The sequence below is a fragment of the Dryobates pubescens genome, chromosome 35 (assembly GCF_014839835.1).
Source record: "Dryobates pubescens isolate bDryPub1 chromosome 35, bDryPub1.pri, whole genome shotgun sequence".
Classification (NCBI taxonomy): domain Eukaryota; kingdom Metazoa; phylum Chordata; class Aves; order Piciformes; family Picidae; genus Dryobates; species Dryobates pubescens.
Genome location: NC_071646.1, coordinates 3,009,227 through 3,023,967, shown reverse-complemented (window position 1 = coordinate 3,023,967; position 14,741 = coordinate 3,009,227). Strand labels below are relative to the sequence as shown.

At 53.7% G+C, this 14,741-nt stretch overlaps 1 protein-coding gene across 1 annotated transcript in view; it reads left to right on the top strand.

Moving 5' to 3' along the window:
* PLXNA2 (plexin A2) overlaps positions 1-14,741 on the top strand; it is a 208,286-nt gene that overhangs the window by 189,061 nt on the left and 4,484 nt on the right. Inside the window, exons 23-28 of the mRNA XM_054176319.1 lie at positions 1,107-1,173; positions 1,837-1,983; positions 2,889-3,048; positions 3,581-3,684; positions 11,846-11,945; positions 13,878-14,068. Coding sequence (XP_054032294.1) covers positions 1,107-1,173; positions 1,837-1,983; positions 2,889-3,048; positions 3,581-3,684; positions 11,846-11,945; positions 13,878-14,068 — 769 coding nt within the window. The remainder of the gene's footprint in view (positions 1-1,106; positions 1,174-1,836; positions 1,984-2,888; positions 3,049-3,580; positions 3,685-11,845; positions 11,946-13,877; positions 14,069-14,741) is intronic.

Sequence of the window (14,741 nt, the reverse complement as noted above, 5' to 3'; positions counted from 1 at the left end):
CTCAAGCTGTGCCAGGGGAGGTTCAGACTGGAGGTGAGGAAGAAATTCTTCATAGAAAGAGAGATTGGCCATGGGAATGTGCTGCCCAGGGAGGTGGTGGAGTCCCCATCCCTGGAGGTGTTTAGGAAGAGCCTGGATGAGGCACTTGGTGCCATGGTTTAGCTGATCAGATGGTGCTGGGTGAGAGGTTGGACTTGATGATCTCAAAGGTCTTTTCCAACCTTATTCTATTCTATTCTATTCTATTCTATTCTATTCTATTCTATTCTATTCTATTCTATTCTATTCTATTCTATTCTCATGGTGAAAGCAGAGCAGGCCATGGTCCCAAAGGAAATTGTGCTGCAGAGGGTAGAGAGTTGAGTCCATCCTGCTTCCCTTGCTGAAGTTTGGACCAGATGCTGCTGTCATGGGTGGCATGAGGGGAAGGCTGGCAGGGCAGAGAGCCAGGCTGCTCAGGATCATGCTTGGATCCATGCTCTTAGAGGTCTCCTTCAACTGAAACCATTCTGTGGTTCTGTGGTCACAGCTTTGCCCTACCTGCCACCCCCAGCATGAGCTACATGGTTGGGGCTCAGGTGTGAGCTGTGACACCCTGTCCCAGGAAAAGGGACTGTGGTGCTTTAAGGACAGTCTCCTGTTCCTGCAGGGCCTGCATTCAAAACTCTCATTAGGAGCCTTTGTATTTAAATTAGAGCTAATCTCGGGCACAATGCAGGGAGAGGACACTGGGTGGGACTGGGGAGAAAGCTGCAATTTCCCTGCCTTGTCACTCTGCTGGCCCTGATTGCCAGGAGCTGCTGCAAATCCCAGTCATTTAGGGAGCCAGGCTGTAATTTGCACCACGTGCAAGGAGCTCCCTGTCACCAGCTCCCTGTCACCAGCTCCCTGTCACCAGCCCCATCAGGGCTGTCAGCTGGGCAAGCTGCTCTCAGCTCTGCCCTGCTGATGGAGAGGGGGACACATTCTGCTGCCAGCTCCAGGGCTATGGCTTGGTTCAGAGCTGTGCCAGGGCCCAGCTGGGTGATGCCACCCGGGGTGATTTAGGACCTCTGATGTGTGGTTTGGGTTTGTGTGTAACCCCCCTGGCCTGCTGGCTTCCCTAGGACTGAGTCGGTGGCTGAGAAGATGCTGACCAACTGGTTTGCCTTCCTCCTCCACAAGTTCCTCAAGGTAAGGAGGGGTGGGATGGAGCTGACCCCCTGCTGACACTTTGCTGTCTCCCCCAGCAGCCATCCCCGGGGTGAATCTGGGCTTGAAACTCTTCAGTCAGCCTCCAAGTCAGAAGATGCAGCAGCAAGGCAGGGGAGGTTGAAATCTTCTGGGAGATGCCTGCACCGGGGGCTGCTGCTCCATGGGCTGAGCCAAGCTGGCACAGCCTCATGCTTGGCCTTCTTCAGCCCTCAGATCTCCTGATGTAATCCTCATGTCATGGAGTTGCTGTTGCTCCTCTGGAGTGCTTAGGACAAATCCTCACTTCTCTGTCCTGGGCTTCCACCTTCTCTAACTTCATTTGTGGGTTTGGAAGCCCCACAGATTTTGCTTCAGGGGAGGGGACAAGGAGATCAAGATCTCAAATTCCTGGTTTTTCAGAGCCATGTGGGTTCAGGAGGGAGCTACCAAGCCAAAACCAACAAATTGATGGAGCCAGGGAGCTGGTGGGTTTGGCTGTCCTCGCCAGGAGCTGCTGGGGGCTGAGCTTGGGTGGAATCGATGGGACTCAGCCTCTGCTGGAAGGAGCCATGTGCAAAATGCTTCACTGTGTGCAGGCCAGTGGCCCTGGAGGAGATGCACCTTCACCTCTGTGTTAGTTTTGCTGCCTGTCTCATTGTGTAGGAATGTGCTGGGGAGCCACTCTTCATGCTCTACTGTGCCATCAAGCAGCAGATGGAGAAAGGTCCAATCGATGCCATCACAGGAGAGGCTCGCTACTCCCTCAGCGAGGACAAGCTGATCAGGCAGCAGATTGAGTACAAGACTCTGGTGAGTGATCCCTGTAGAAGCTGCCATGGAAGCCCATCTGGCCTCCCCACCTGGACATGAGCTCATCTGAACTCAGATCATAGAATCATAGAATCAGTCAGGGTTGGAGGGACCACAAGGATCACCTAAGGTGATCCCACGGGCAGGGACACCTCACACTAGATCAGCCTGCCCAGAGCCTCATCCAGCCTGGGCTTAAACACCTCCAGGGCTGGGGCCCCAACCACCTCCCTGGACAACCCATTGCAGGGCTTCACCACTCTCATGGGGAAGAACTCAAACGGTCACAGAGCCCAACCCCTACCTGGCTCCAACCTCCCTGCAGGGAGTTGGAGAGAGCAAGAAGGTCTCCCCTGAGCCTCCTCTTCTGCAGGCTAAGCAACCCCAGCTCCCTCAGCCTCTCCTCCCAGGGCTGTGCTCCAGACCCCTCCCCAGCTTTCTTGCACTTCTCTGGACACCTTCCAGCACCTCAACATCTTCCGTAACCTGAGGAGCCCAGAACTGGACACAGGACTAAGGTGTGGCCCAACCAGTTCTGAGCACAGGGCACAAGGACTTCCCTGCTCCTGCTGGCCACACTGTTCCTGATGCAGGCCAGGATGCCCTTGGCCTTCTTGGCCACTTGGGCACACTGCAGGCTCATGTTCAGCCTACTATCAACCAGTACCCCCAGGTCCCTTTCTGCCTGGTTGCTCTCCAGCCACTCTGTCCCCAGCCTGTAGCACTGCCTGGGGTTGTTGTGGCCCATGTGTAGAACCCAGCACTTGGATGTGTTCAAACTCCTGCCCTTGGCCTCTGTCCATCTGTCCAGCCTGGCCAGGTCCCTCTGCAGAGCCTCTCTACCCTCTAACAGATCAACTCCTGAAGCCCTTTACACCATGCTGGTTTTCTCCTTCCCTTTCCAGATCTTGAACTGTGTGAACCCAGACAATGAGAACAGCCCAGAGATCCCTGTGAAGGTGCTGAACTGTGACACCATCACCCAGGTCAAGGAGAAGATCCTGGATGCAGTGTACAAGAACGTCCCTTACTCGCAAAGGCCGAGAGCTGTCGACATGGACTTGGGTAGGAGCTTCCCTGCCTCGTGGAGGGGGGGGAGGTTAATCTGTGATCCTTGATGGGGTTTGCAGAGCTTGAATTCCAGATCTCAGCCTGCACACCACCACCTGGGTGTTAGCCCCTAGGAGGAATGGGCACTGCTCCTTCTGGGCAGGTTTTGAGCTCTGTGCGATCAGCTAATGGTTCACTGACCACAGAGCAAATGATTCACAGATGGCATCAGGTTGGAAGGGACCCTCAAAGCTGATCTTGTTCAATCCCCCTGCAGTCAGCAGGGACAGCTCCAACTCGAGCAGGCTGCCCAGGGCCACATCTAGAAGGTCTCCAGGGATGGAGCCTTAATGATTCCTGAAATGATTCCTGAACTTGCTTCCTTTTGCTGGGGAATTTAGCTTGCTCTGGAGGTGGGGAGGGTCTCTTGCTGGGAGATGGGTGACAGGCTTTTCTGTAGGCTCTTCTGGGTAGTGGGTAGAGCCTCTTGGTGGCTTTTCCCCCTCTCTGACCATCACCTCTGGCTGGGTGTGTGCCTCTCCCGCAGAGTGGCGGCAGGGCCGGATAGCTCGCGTGGTCCTGCAGGATGAAGACATCACCACCAAGATTGAAGGAGACTGGAAGCGCCTCAACACCTTGATGCATTATCAGGTAGGAGAGCAGCTCCAGCAGACAGCTCCCAGAGAGCTGCCAGCAGGGCAAGACAGCAAAGCAGGAGGTGAATTCTCAAGTATCTCCCTCGTTGTCCAAGCCAGACAGGGAGCTCACCTCGGTGTGCTAAAGCAGAAGGGTTCAATGTGCTCACACATTAGGTGGCAAAGCAGCCTTGACATGGCTCTTAAAGAGAGCAGCAGAGTTGAAAATGGGCTGAATTAAAACCACCAGACCTGCTTCTGAGCTGGAGGGGGAGAGCTGGGGAGGCCTGAGCTGCTGCTGCTGCTGCTGGAGATGCAGGGCCAGGGCAGGGGATGGCACATGGAGCCTGGGGCTTCACGTGGGGGGCCTGAGACAAGCAGGAGTGCAGCAGAGAAGGGAGAGGGAGCTCTGCCTTCCTTCATGGCTTTGCAAACACCACATGGTTGGATGGTCTGGTGCAAAGCTCAGGCTGTAGCAGGCTGGTTTGTCATGCTCATGATCTTACTGTGTGTTGACTCTTGGGCAAGGAGTGAAGAAGGGAAATGGAGCAGACACTTCACATATGGCCCCGTGGGATAGTTGGGGAACTGCTGTGGGTTGTTCAGTCTGGAGAAAAGGAGGCTGAGGGGAGACTTCCTCATCCCCTACAGCTCTCTGAAAGGAGTTTGGAGTGATGTGAGTGTCAGTCTCTTCTGCCAAGGAGTAAGTAGCCAGAAGAAATGACCTCAAGTTCCACCAGGGGAGGCTTAGGTTGGGCATGAGGAACAGTTCCCCTGAGGAACAGGGACTGGAACAAAATCACCTAGCCATGGCACTTGGGGACATGGTTTGGTGGCCATGGTGGTGTTGGGTTGACAGCTGGACTTGGTGATCTCAGAGGCCTTTCCCAACCTTAATAATTCTGTGCTGCTTAGAGTGTGTGCAAGATGGGAAGAGCAGCAAAGAGAGAGCTGAGGAAGGGTTGGTGAAAGCCAGTCAAAGGCTTCTCCTCAAAGCCTGTCTGCAGCAGAGGATAACTGCATTAACTGGGACCTGTAACCTCCTCCTGCCCATCACTACCTGCACAGAAGGCTTTAGTATTTCATCTGGCATCCTTCCCTGTTTATCCAGCATCTCGAGCCCCTCAGCCTGACTCACGCTGGGCGAGCTGAACGTGAGCCAGTAGTGACAGGAGCCACAGCGTCAGGGAGCCAGGCAGGGAGGATGGCAGGAATATGCAAAGTGCATGCAAAAAAGCACCTCCAGGGTCAACTTTTCCAAGCAGCCTGAAGGATTTAAACACAGATTAGCCTGAAATGTCACCAGAGGTGGGCAGATGAATTCCATTGCTTCTCAAATCTGTTTTACCTGACAGTTGCAAGGGATTAACCGACGTGCAGGGAGGCAGCCAGGCTTCATTATGCCTTCATCTTTAAAAGTCATCTTAAGGAAGTCACCAGAGGAAGCCACTGCTTGCCTGGTGTGTTTTGGGTGTGAGGGGAGGGAGCACCTCTCCTTTTTAGTGCCTCTGGGGAAAACCTGAGCTTCAAATTTACCCTTACAATCAGTACTGTCCCTGCAGAACTCAAGGCGCTGCAGCTCCTCCTGCCTCTTGAATGTCACTTTTGCTCTGGAGCTAAGTACACAGCCTGCTGAGGCTGGTCCTCAGCAATCCCTGTCCTTAGAAACCAAAGTGCAAGCCTGCAGAAAGGGAGATTTGCCCTTGGCCAAGGAGGATTGGGTTAGGGATTAGTTAGGCAAGATGGACAGCCACAAATCCATGGACCCTGGTGGGATGCACTCAAGTGCTGAGGGAGATGGCAGATGTTGTTGCTAAGCTGCTCTCCATCATCCTTGAAAGGTCTTGGAGAACAAGAGAGCTGCCTGAGAGCTTGGTCAGGGATTGGAACAGGCTGCCTAGGGAGGTGGTGGAATCCCCATCCCTGCAGGTGTTCAACAAACCTGTGGCCATGGCACTTGGGGATGTGGTTTAGTGGCCATGGTGGTGCTGGGTTGCTGATTGGACTGGATGATCTCAGAAAGCTTTTCCAACCCAAACACTTTGAATAGTGTGGCCAGCAGGAGCAGGGAAGTCATTGTGCCCTGTGCTCAGCATTGGTTAGGCCACAGCTTGAGTCCTGTGTCCAGTTCTGGGCTCCTCAATTTAAGAAGGACATTGAGACTCTTGAAGGTGTCCAGAGAAGGGCAACAAACTGAGGAGGGGTCTGGAGCACAGCCCTGTGAGGAGAGACTGAGGGAGCTGGGGTTGCTTAGCCTGGAGAGGAGGAGGCTCAGGGGAGACCTTCTTGCTCTCTCCAACTCCCTGGAGGTAGGTTGTAGCCAGGTGGGGGTTGGTCTCTTCTCCCAGGCAAGCAGCACCACAACAAGAGGACACAGTCTCAAGCTGTGCCAGGGGAGGTCCAGGCTGGAGATGAGGAGAAAGTTCTTCCCAGCAAGAGAGATTGGCCCTTGGGATGTGCTGCCCAGGGAGGTGGTGGAGTCCCCATCCCTGGAGGGGCTCAAGAGGGGATTGGATGTGGCCCTTGGAGCCATGGTTTAGTAGTCATGAGGTGTTGGGTGCCAGGTTGGACTTGATGATCTCTGAGGTCTTTTCCAACCTTATTGATTCTATGATCCTATCCCCACTCTGGCCTGTGCAGCCCAGCTGAGATGTTTCAGCCATAAAAAAGAAGCCAAATTCTCTGCTCTGCAACAGCAGTCTTGTCAAGGTAGAGCTTTGCCAAAGCCCAGCAGCTAAGGGAGGGTTTATTTGTATTCCTACCAGTTGGGGGTTGTTGGTTGGTGTTTTTTTTTCTCCTGTTTGAGTAATAAATGTTTTTGTCAGGTATCACAAATACAGCTGCTCCAGGACTACACAGCACAACAAATATGTGGGCTAAAGCTCAGCCTAGGAGAGGGTGCAGGATCATTTGTGTCTCAGGAGCTGCTGTCTCACTCTTTTAACAGGGTAAACCAGCCATAAAAATGACATCCAGATTGTCTCCATCTTTTATGGAGAGCTGCCTTGTCCTCGCCCTGTGCTGAAGGCAAAATGAGCTCTGGGTTTGCAGGCTGTAGGTGGAGATAGGATCACAGGAGGAGAGAATCATAGGCATGCCTTGGGCTGGAAGATTTAGAGGTCATCTGGGTTGGAAGGGACCTTTACAGGTCACAGAATCACCAAGGTTGGAAGAGACCTCAAAGATCATCCTGTCACCACAGACCTCAGGACTAAACCATGGCTCCAAGGGCCACATCCAATCCCCTCTTCAACACCTCCAGGGACCGGGACTCCACCACCTCCCTGGGCAGCACATTCCAGCAGCTAACAACTCTCTCTGGGAAGAACTTTCTCCTCACCTCCAGCCTGAACCTCCCCTGGCACAGCTTGAGACTGTGTCCTCTTGTTCTGGTGCTGGGTGCCTGGGAGAAGAGACCAACCCCCACCTGGCTACAACCTCCCTTCAGGGAGTTGGAGAGAGCAAGAAGGTCTCCCCTGAGCCTCCTCTTCTGCAGGCTAAGCAACCCCAGCTCCCTCAGCCTCTCCTCACAGGGCTGTGCTCCAGACCCCTCCCCAGCTTTCTTGCCCTTCTCTGGACACCTTCAAGAGTCTCAATGTCCTTCTTAAACTGAGGGGCCCAGCACTGATGATCTTTAAGGTGCCTTCCAACCCAAAACATTCTGTGTTTTTATGCTCTAGTCCAAGCCCCCTGCCATGGGCAGGGACATCCCCAGTGAGATCAGGCTGCTCAGAGCCTCAGCAAGCCTGACCCTGAATGTCTCCAGGGATGGGGCCTCCACCAGCTCCCTGGGCCACCTGTCTCAGCATCTCCCCACCCTCACTGGGAAAGAATTTCTTCCTCATCTCCAGTCTCAATCTCCCCTCTCCCAGCTCAGAGCCATTGCCTGTCCTGTCACTCCCAGCCCTTGTCAAAAGTCCCTCCCCAGCTCTCCTGCAGCCCGCTCCAGGTACTGAAAGGCTGCTCTAAGGTCTCCCTGGAGCCTTCTCTCCTCCAAAACCACAACCCATCCCTGCATCAGCTGTGGTTTGGGTGGGAAGCCTTCACATGCCAGAGCCAGATGGGATTTCAAAAGCAAACATTCATCTGTGTAACATTTTTGGAAGCACTTCACAGGAGTCTCTGGAGAGCTCTGTGCCTGCTGCTTGCTTCCTCATTGATAAAAATAGCTGTGCAGGTTAAAGAGGTGCCATCCTTTGTCACATTCTCTGGGGCTTTGAAACCCTATTGTAAGGATTTGGGCCACATTTCTGCAGTATCCTTTTGGTTTGGTGCCCACTGAACTCCCTGGGAGAGTCTGGCCCTGTGTGGCTTCACTCAAGCTGAACGAGACCCTGACTTTGATATCAGATGATTTGCAGTGGCTGATGCAGGGTTAACTGCCAGGCAGCAGAGCATGAATACCTGTCAGCCACTCTGGGTCTGGAAAGGCTGAGAGACAGGAAAGTTCTTTACAATGAAGAATTAGAAACAAAGAGGGGAGATCTGCATGGAAAATGAGACCTTGGGAGCTGAGGGTGGTGTGGATGAGGAGCCAGCATCCTCCTTACATCCTCACTGCATCCTTGCTGCTTCCTTGCAGCATCCTTCATGCAGCTTTGCAGCATCCTCACTGCATCCTTGCTGCATCCTCACTAGATCCTCACTGGCTCCACCTTGCATCCTTGATGCATCCTCATTGCATCCTTGATGCATCCTCATTGCATCCTTGATGCATCCTCATTGCATCCTCCCTGGCATCCTCATTGCATCCTCCCTGGCATCCTCATTGCATCCTCCCTGGCATCCTCTCTGCATCCTCCCTGGCATCCTCATTACATCCTTGCTGCATCCTCCCTGGCATCCTCATTGCATCCTCCCTGGCATCCTCTCTGCATCCTCCCTGGCATCCTCATTACATCCTTGCTGCATCCTCCCTGGCATCCTCATTGCATCCTCACTGCATCCTCATTGCATCCTTGATGCCTCCTCACTGGCATCCTCACTACATCTTTGATGCCTCCTCACTGGCATCCTCACTGCATCCTTGATGCCTCCTCACTTCATCCTCAGCACCCCACTCAAACACAGGGTTATTTTCCCTCCCTGCTTCTCTCCCCACTCCAGCTTTTCTTTTCCTTGTCCTGTTTTGTGCAGCCTGTTGCCAGCTCACAGAGGACCTGGAGCATTTCCAGGGCTGTAACCAGCTGCAGCTCCCTGGGTGTCTCTGGGGTTTTACTGGAGTGTGGCAGCAGCAGAGCTGGGGGAACCACCCTGTGCTCCATCTGATGCTAATTTGCACACTGGAGTTGTTTTAGCTGGCAAAAGCCATTCCAGCCAAAGCGTGGGGAGTGGGAGAGTGCTCTGTGCACATGTGGAGTTTTTAATGCCCCTCTCCCACTTAAGCAGAACCCTGGTGGGAATGGAGCCTGGATGGGAAGCTGCTGCCTGCACCCTGGGCTGCTTGGGTTTCTCCCCAGTGAAACTGAAGTGAAGTGGCAGCTGATAACAGCCTGAGACAATAATATCACCACTGATGGCTTCTCCCATTGACTTAATAAATTGGATGAAGTGAGGCAGGAGCAGAAGAGGAAATGACAGAGGTGTTTGGAGTGTCTTGCTTAGAAAGGTCTCACTTTGGTGCTGTGAAACACAAGTGACTATTATTTCCACTATCACTAGCAATAATAATCATAACTGCCTCTGACATCAAACCTTTCATCTGACTGCAACCCAAAGCCTCGAAGGCAGCCAAGATCACTGTGTGGAGGTCACTTCCTAGCAGCAGATGTTGTACAAACAGCTTTCAGAGTGGTCAGGTGTTGGAACAGGCTGCTCAGGGAGCTGGTGGAGTCCTCATCCCTGGAGCTGTCCAAGAAATGTGTGGCTATTTGGGGCCATGGTTTAGTGGCCGTGGTGGTGTTGGGTTGATGGTTGGACCCAAGGATCTTAGAGAGCTTTTCCAACCCAAACAAGTCTGTGAGTCTCTGATTGTGTTGAGAGCTTGAGGAGATGCTGGGGGAGCAAAACTCCTGTCCTGGAGCTTCCCCATAGGCTCATTAAACTTGGAAAAGCCTTCTCAGATCATAGTGTCCAACCATCACCATCAACCCAACACCACCAGTGCCCAGGAAACCATGGCCCCAAGTGCCACGTCTACAGGATCACAGAACGTTAGAGGCTGGAAGGGACCTTCAGAGATCATCAAATCCAACCCCCCTGGCAAAGCAGGATCACCTAGGGTAGGGTGTGCTGAGTGTCTCCAGAGATGGTGCTGAGTCACAGGTCTCCTGGCAAAGTGAAGGGTTGTGCCCCAAGAGCCTGGAGAAGAGGAGGCTCAGGGGAGACCTTCTTGCTCTCTCCAACTCCCTGAAGGGAGGTTGTAGCCAGGTGGGGGTTGGTTTCTTCTCCCAGGCACCCAGCACCAGAACAAGAGGACACAGTCTCAAGCTGTGCCAGGGGAGGTTGAAGATGGAGGTGAGGAGAAAGTTCTTCCCAGAGAGAGTTGTTAGCTGCTGGAATGTGCTGCCCAGGGAGGTGATGGAATCCCCATCCCTGGAGGTGTTCAACAGGGGATTGGATGTGGCACTTGGAGCCATGGCTTAGTTAGTCAGGAGATGTTGGGTGACAGGTTGGACTTGATGATCTCTGAGGTCTTTTCCAACCTTATTGATTCTAGGATTCTCCCCTGAGCCTCCTCTTCTGCAGGCTAAGCAACCCCAGCTCCCTCAGCCTCTCCTCCCAGGGCTGTGCTCCAGACCCCTCCCCAGCTTCGTTGCCATCTCTGGACACCTTCCAGCATCTCAACATCTTCCCTAAACCTCAGAGATCATCCAGAAATGCCTCTTTCTGCTGGAGGCATTCCTTCTGTGTCTGGGGCACTTAGTGCCATGGTCTGGTGGATTGGTTAGGGTTGGGTGATCTGTTGGGACTTGCTGAGCTTGGAGGTCTCTCTCCCAACCTGCTTGATTCTGTGAGGGGTTGGCTGGGCCCCTGCTAGATGGGGTGACTCCATGCTCTGCACCACGAGGCCAAGGGGCAAAGACACTCAGGGCCACCCCCCTGGTAACCTGCAGATTCTTCATTAAGGGGAAAGGAGCAGTTTAAAATCCTTCCTGCAGCCACCAGATTTATAGGGAGGATAAAATTAAGCAAGGCTCCCTGAAAGAAAAAAACCCAACCTGCTGTAACCAAATCTTGTTAGGGCTAATGTTCATTTATCCTTGGCCTTCCCAGCACTTCATTCTCTTCCCTGGCTGCAGTGGAGGGCTGGACAATTTAATTCCCCTTGCAAGATGGCTTTAGGGCTTGCTCAGCTGTAAATCAAACTTTTAAAATTCCTTTAAAAAAGAAAGGGGGGGGGGGGGGGGGGGGGGGGAATTGGCTAAAATAAAAGATGGTTTAATAGGAATGGTTTATGGCCCAGAACGTTGCCAGAGCTGTTTCATTCCCTCTGCATTGTTCCTTTAATTGGACCACAACAAGGCTGGGGAGTCTCATGTTTTTCTTTATTGGGCCAAAGGGGATCTTAAATCAGAACCACCAAAAGCATCTTCCACGTGTCTGGGGATCTCTGGCTCCTTCCCTCTTCTATCCCGTGCTGGAGAGCTGCTGCTCCCCCAGCACGGAGCTCAGCCAGGCTTGGGACCCCCAGCAGCATCGTTCCCACGTCCTCAGGAGCTCTGGGAAATGCCAACAGCTCCTGCCCAGGCCAAGGGACTTCTGTTTCCAGCCTTTGCTGGATGAGCAGTTTGGTGATTGCAGTGCAGATGGGTAGGTCTCACTGATTTCCCTCTTCCTCCCTCCCTCTCTTCCTCCCTCCCTCTCTTCCTCCCTCCCTCTCTTCCTCCCTCCCTCTCTTCCTCCCTCCCTCTCTTCCTCCCTCCCTCTCTTCCTCCCTCCCTCTCTTCCTCCCTCCCTCTCTTCCTCCCTCCCTCTCTTCCTCCCTCCCTCTCTTCCTCCCTCCCTCTCTTCCTCCCTCCCTCTCTTCCTCCCTCCCTCTCTTCCTCCCTCCCTCTCTTCCTCCCTCCCTCTCTTCCTCCCTCCCTCTCTTCCTCCCTCCCTCTCTTCCTCCCTCCCTCTCTTCCTCCCTCCCTCTCTTCCTCCCTCCCTCTCTTCCTCCCTCCCTCTCTTCCTCCCTCCCTCTCTTCCTCCCTCCCTCTCTTCCTCCCTCCCTCTCTTCCTCCCTCCCTCTGCAGGTCTCAGACCGCTCAGTCGTGGCTCTCGTTCCCAAGCAGACCTCCTCCTACAACATTCCTGCCTCTGCCAGTATCTCCAGGACATCTATCAGCAGATATGGTAAGAAACAGACTTCAGTGCTGGGACACAATGGCTCATGGGTGGCAGGAGCCACCACAAGTGGGTTGGAAGGAAGATCATCCAGTTCCAACCCCCCTGCCATGGGCAGGGACACCTCCCACCAGCCCAGCTTGCTCAAGGTTTCATCCAACCTGGCCTTGAACAGCCCCAGGGAGAGGACATCCACAGCCTCCCTGGGCAGCCTGTTCCAGTGTCTCTGGAACCCTCACTGGAAAGAATTTCTTCCTCATGTCCAGTCTCAATCTCCTCTCTCCCAGCTCAAAGCCATTGTCCCTCCTCCTGTCTCTCCCAGCCCCTGTCAGAAGTCCCTCCCCAGCTCTCCTGTAGCCTCTTCAGGCACTGGAAGGCTGCACTAAGGTCTCCCTGGAACCTACCCTTCTCCATTGCTGAACAGCCCAACTCAGCCTGTCCTCACAGCAGAGGTTCTCCAGCCCTCTGATCATCTTCATAGCCTCCTCTGGACCCTCTCCAACAGTTCCATGTCCTCCTTGGTTTGGAGGCCCCAGAGCTGGATGGGAAAGCTTCTGCAAGCCAGCAGCAGGAGCTCTCATCTCTCATGCTGGAGATTAATGCTTCTAATTGTGCCGACAGAATTTAAATGAGACACTTATTTACTTCCCCTTGGTATAAATCAGTACAGGGCTGGGGTTAAAAATAGACTCACTGGATGCTTCCTGAGCTGTCCCCTTGTCTGTCTCCTTAATTATATCAGTTGGAGCACTCATTTATCTGAGCCTTAATCAGGGATGAAAATCTAGCTACTTTGGTAATGACTTGCCTCCTTCCCTCTGCTGATTTATGATTGATCCCCTTGCTCTGGGTGAGGAGGGTGAGCTGGGAATTAGGAGCCTCAACCTGAGGACATGCACAAGGTTCCCACAGAACAAAGGGATTTCATGAGAGGAGGAAGAAAACCATCCCAGCAGTGCACAGTTGTCTTGTTTAGCCTCGTGTCTCAGCCTGGGGACACCGTGGATGGGATCCAGGGAGACACATCCTTTGGCAAGTGAAATGTATCTCACATCCCTCCATGGTTTCCAAGCAATTAAGGGAAAATAGCAGCTTTGTCTGCTTCCCTTGGAGCTCCTCTTTCCCTCCTGGGAAGCAGGGCAGAGGCTGGAGCCTCCAGCCCATGGGCAGCACGGCCGGGATGCAGCCTCAGGCTCTGCAACCAGTGCTCAGCTTGAGGTCTTGAAGCTCTAATGAGAGCCCCAAGAACCAGAGGAGCAGTTTCTTCTGCCCTTTGTGCTGGTTGTGTCAGGCAGCTTCTTGTTGTCTACAAAATAAACTTGAGGAGGGGAGATAGAGACTGGAGGCTAGGAAGAAATACTTTCCAGTGAGGGGGAGGAGACACTGGGACAGGTTGCCCAGGGAGGTCATGGCTGCTCCCTCCCTGGAGGTGTTCAAGGCCAGGCTGGATGAAGCCTTGAGCAACCTGGGCTGGTGGGAGGTGTCTCTGCCCATGGCAGGGGGGTTGGAACTGGCTGATCATTAAGGTCCTTTCCATCCCAAACCATTCTATGAAAACATTGACATCAGGACTCCAGTGCCACAGGAGCTGGTGGCCAGGGCTCGATGCTTTTGAGCTCTAACTGCTGGAGGAGTCTTTTCTGAACCTGGTTTATTGAGTCCACACCAGTGAAGGATGAGAATGGAGCAGAGAAGTCCCATGGCTGAGTGTGAAAAGAGAAAGGCTGGGGTCTGGGGCCCCTGCTGAGTGAAGGGCAGCAGGTAGCTACGGGGAACAGCAGGGCTGGGTGGTGTCTGCCGGTTTGGAACTTCACTACCCCCATGAAAAGGCAGCATGGGTGCTTTAAGCGGCAGTGGGCACGGTGGCATCACTGGGAAGAGACAGGGCAGTGGGAAAGGAGTTTGCTTGGAGTGTGACCACCTTCTCTTCCCACCCTCCAGACTCCACCTTCCGCTACACCGGCAGCCCCGACAGCCTGCGCTCCCGGGCCCCCATGATCACCCCCGACCTGGAGAGCGGGGTCAAGGTCTGGCACTTGGTCAAGAACCATGACCATGGAGACCAGAAGGAAGGAGACCGGGGCAGTAAGATGGTGTCTGAGATCTACCTGACCAGGCTCTTAGCCACAAAGGTAACCCTTGTGTGTTGAATTCATAGAATGGTCCAGGCTGGAAGGGACCTCCAAAGCTCATCCAGGCCGCCCTCCCCAACTAGATCAGGCTGCACAGAGTGGGAAGGAACCTTAAAGATCATCCAGTTCCAACCCCCCTGCCATGGGCAGGGACACCTCCCACCAGCCCAGGTTGCTGAAGGACCTTATCCAGCCTGGCCTTGAACACCTCCAGGGAGGGAGCATCTACAGCCTCCCTGGGCAACCTGTGCCAGAGTCTCCCCACCCTCACTGGAAAGAATTTCTTCCTGATATCCCAACCAAATCTCCCTTTCTCAAGCTTCAACCCATTCCCCCTCATCCTGTCATTCCCAGCCCTTGTCAAAAGTCCCTCCCCAGCTTCCTTGTAGGCCCCTTTCAGGTACTGGAATGCTGCTATAAGGTCACAGACTCATAGAATCAATAAGGTCGGAAGAGACCTCAGAGGTCATCAAGTCCAACCTGTCACCCAGCACCTCATGACTACTAAACCACGGCACCAAGTGCCACATCCAATCCCCTCTTGAACACCTCCAGGGATGGGGACTCTACAACCTCCCTGGGCAGCACATTCCAATGGCTAACAACTCTCTCTGTGAAGAACTTTCTCCTCACCTTGAGACTAAACCTCCCCTGGCACAACTTGAGACTGTGT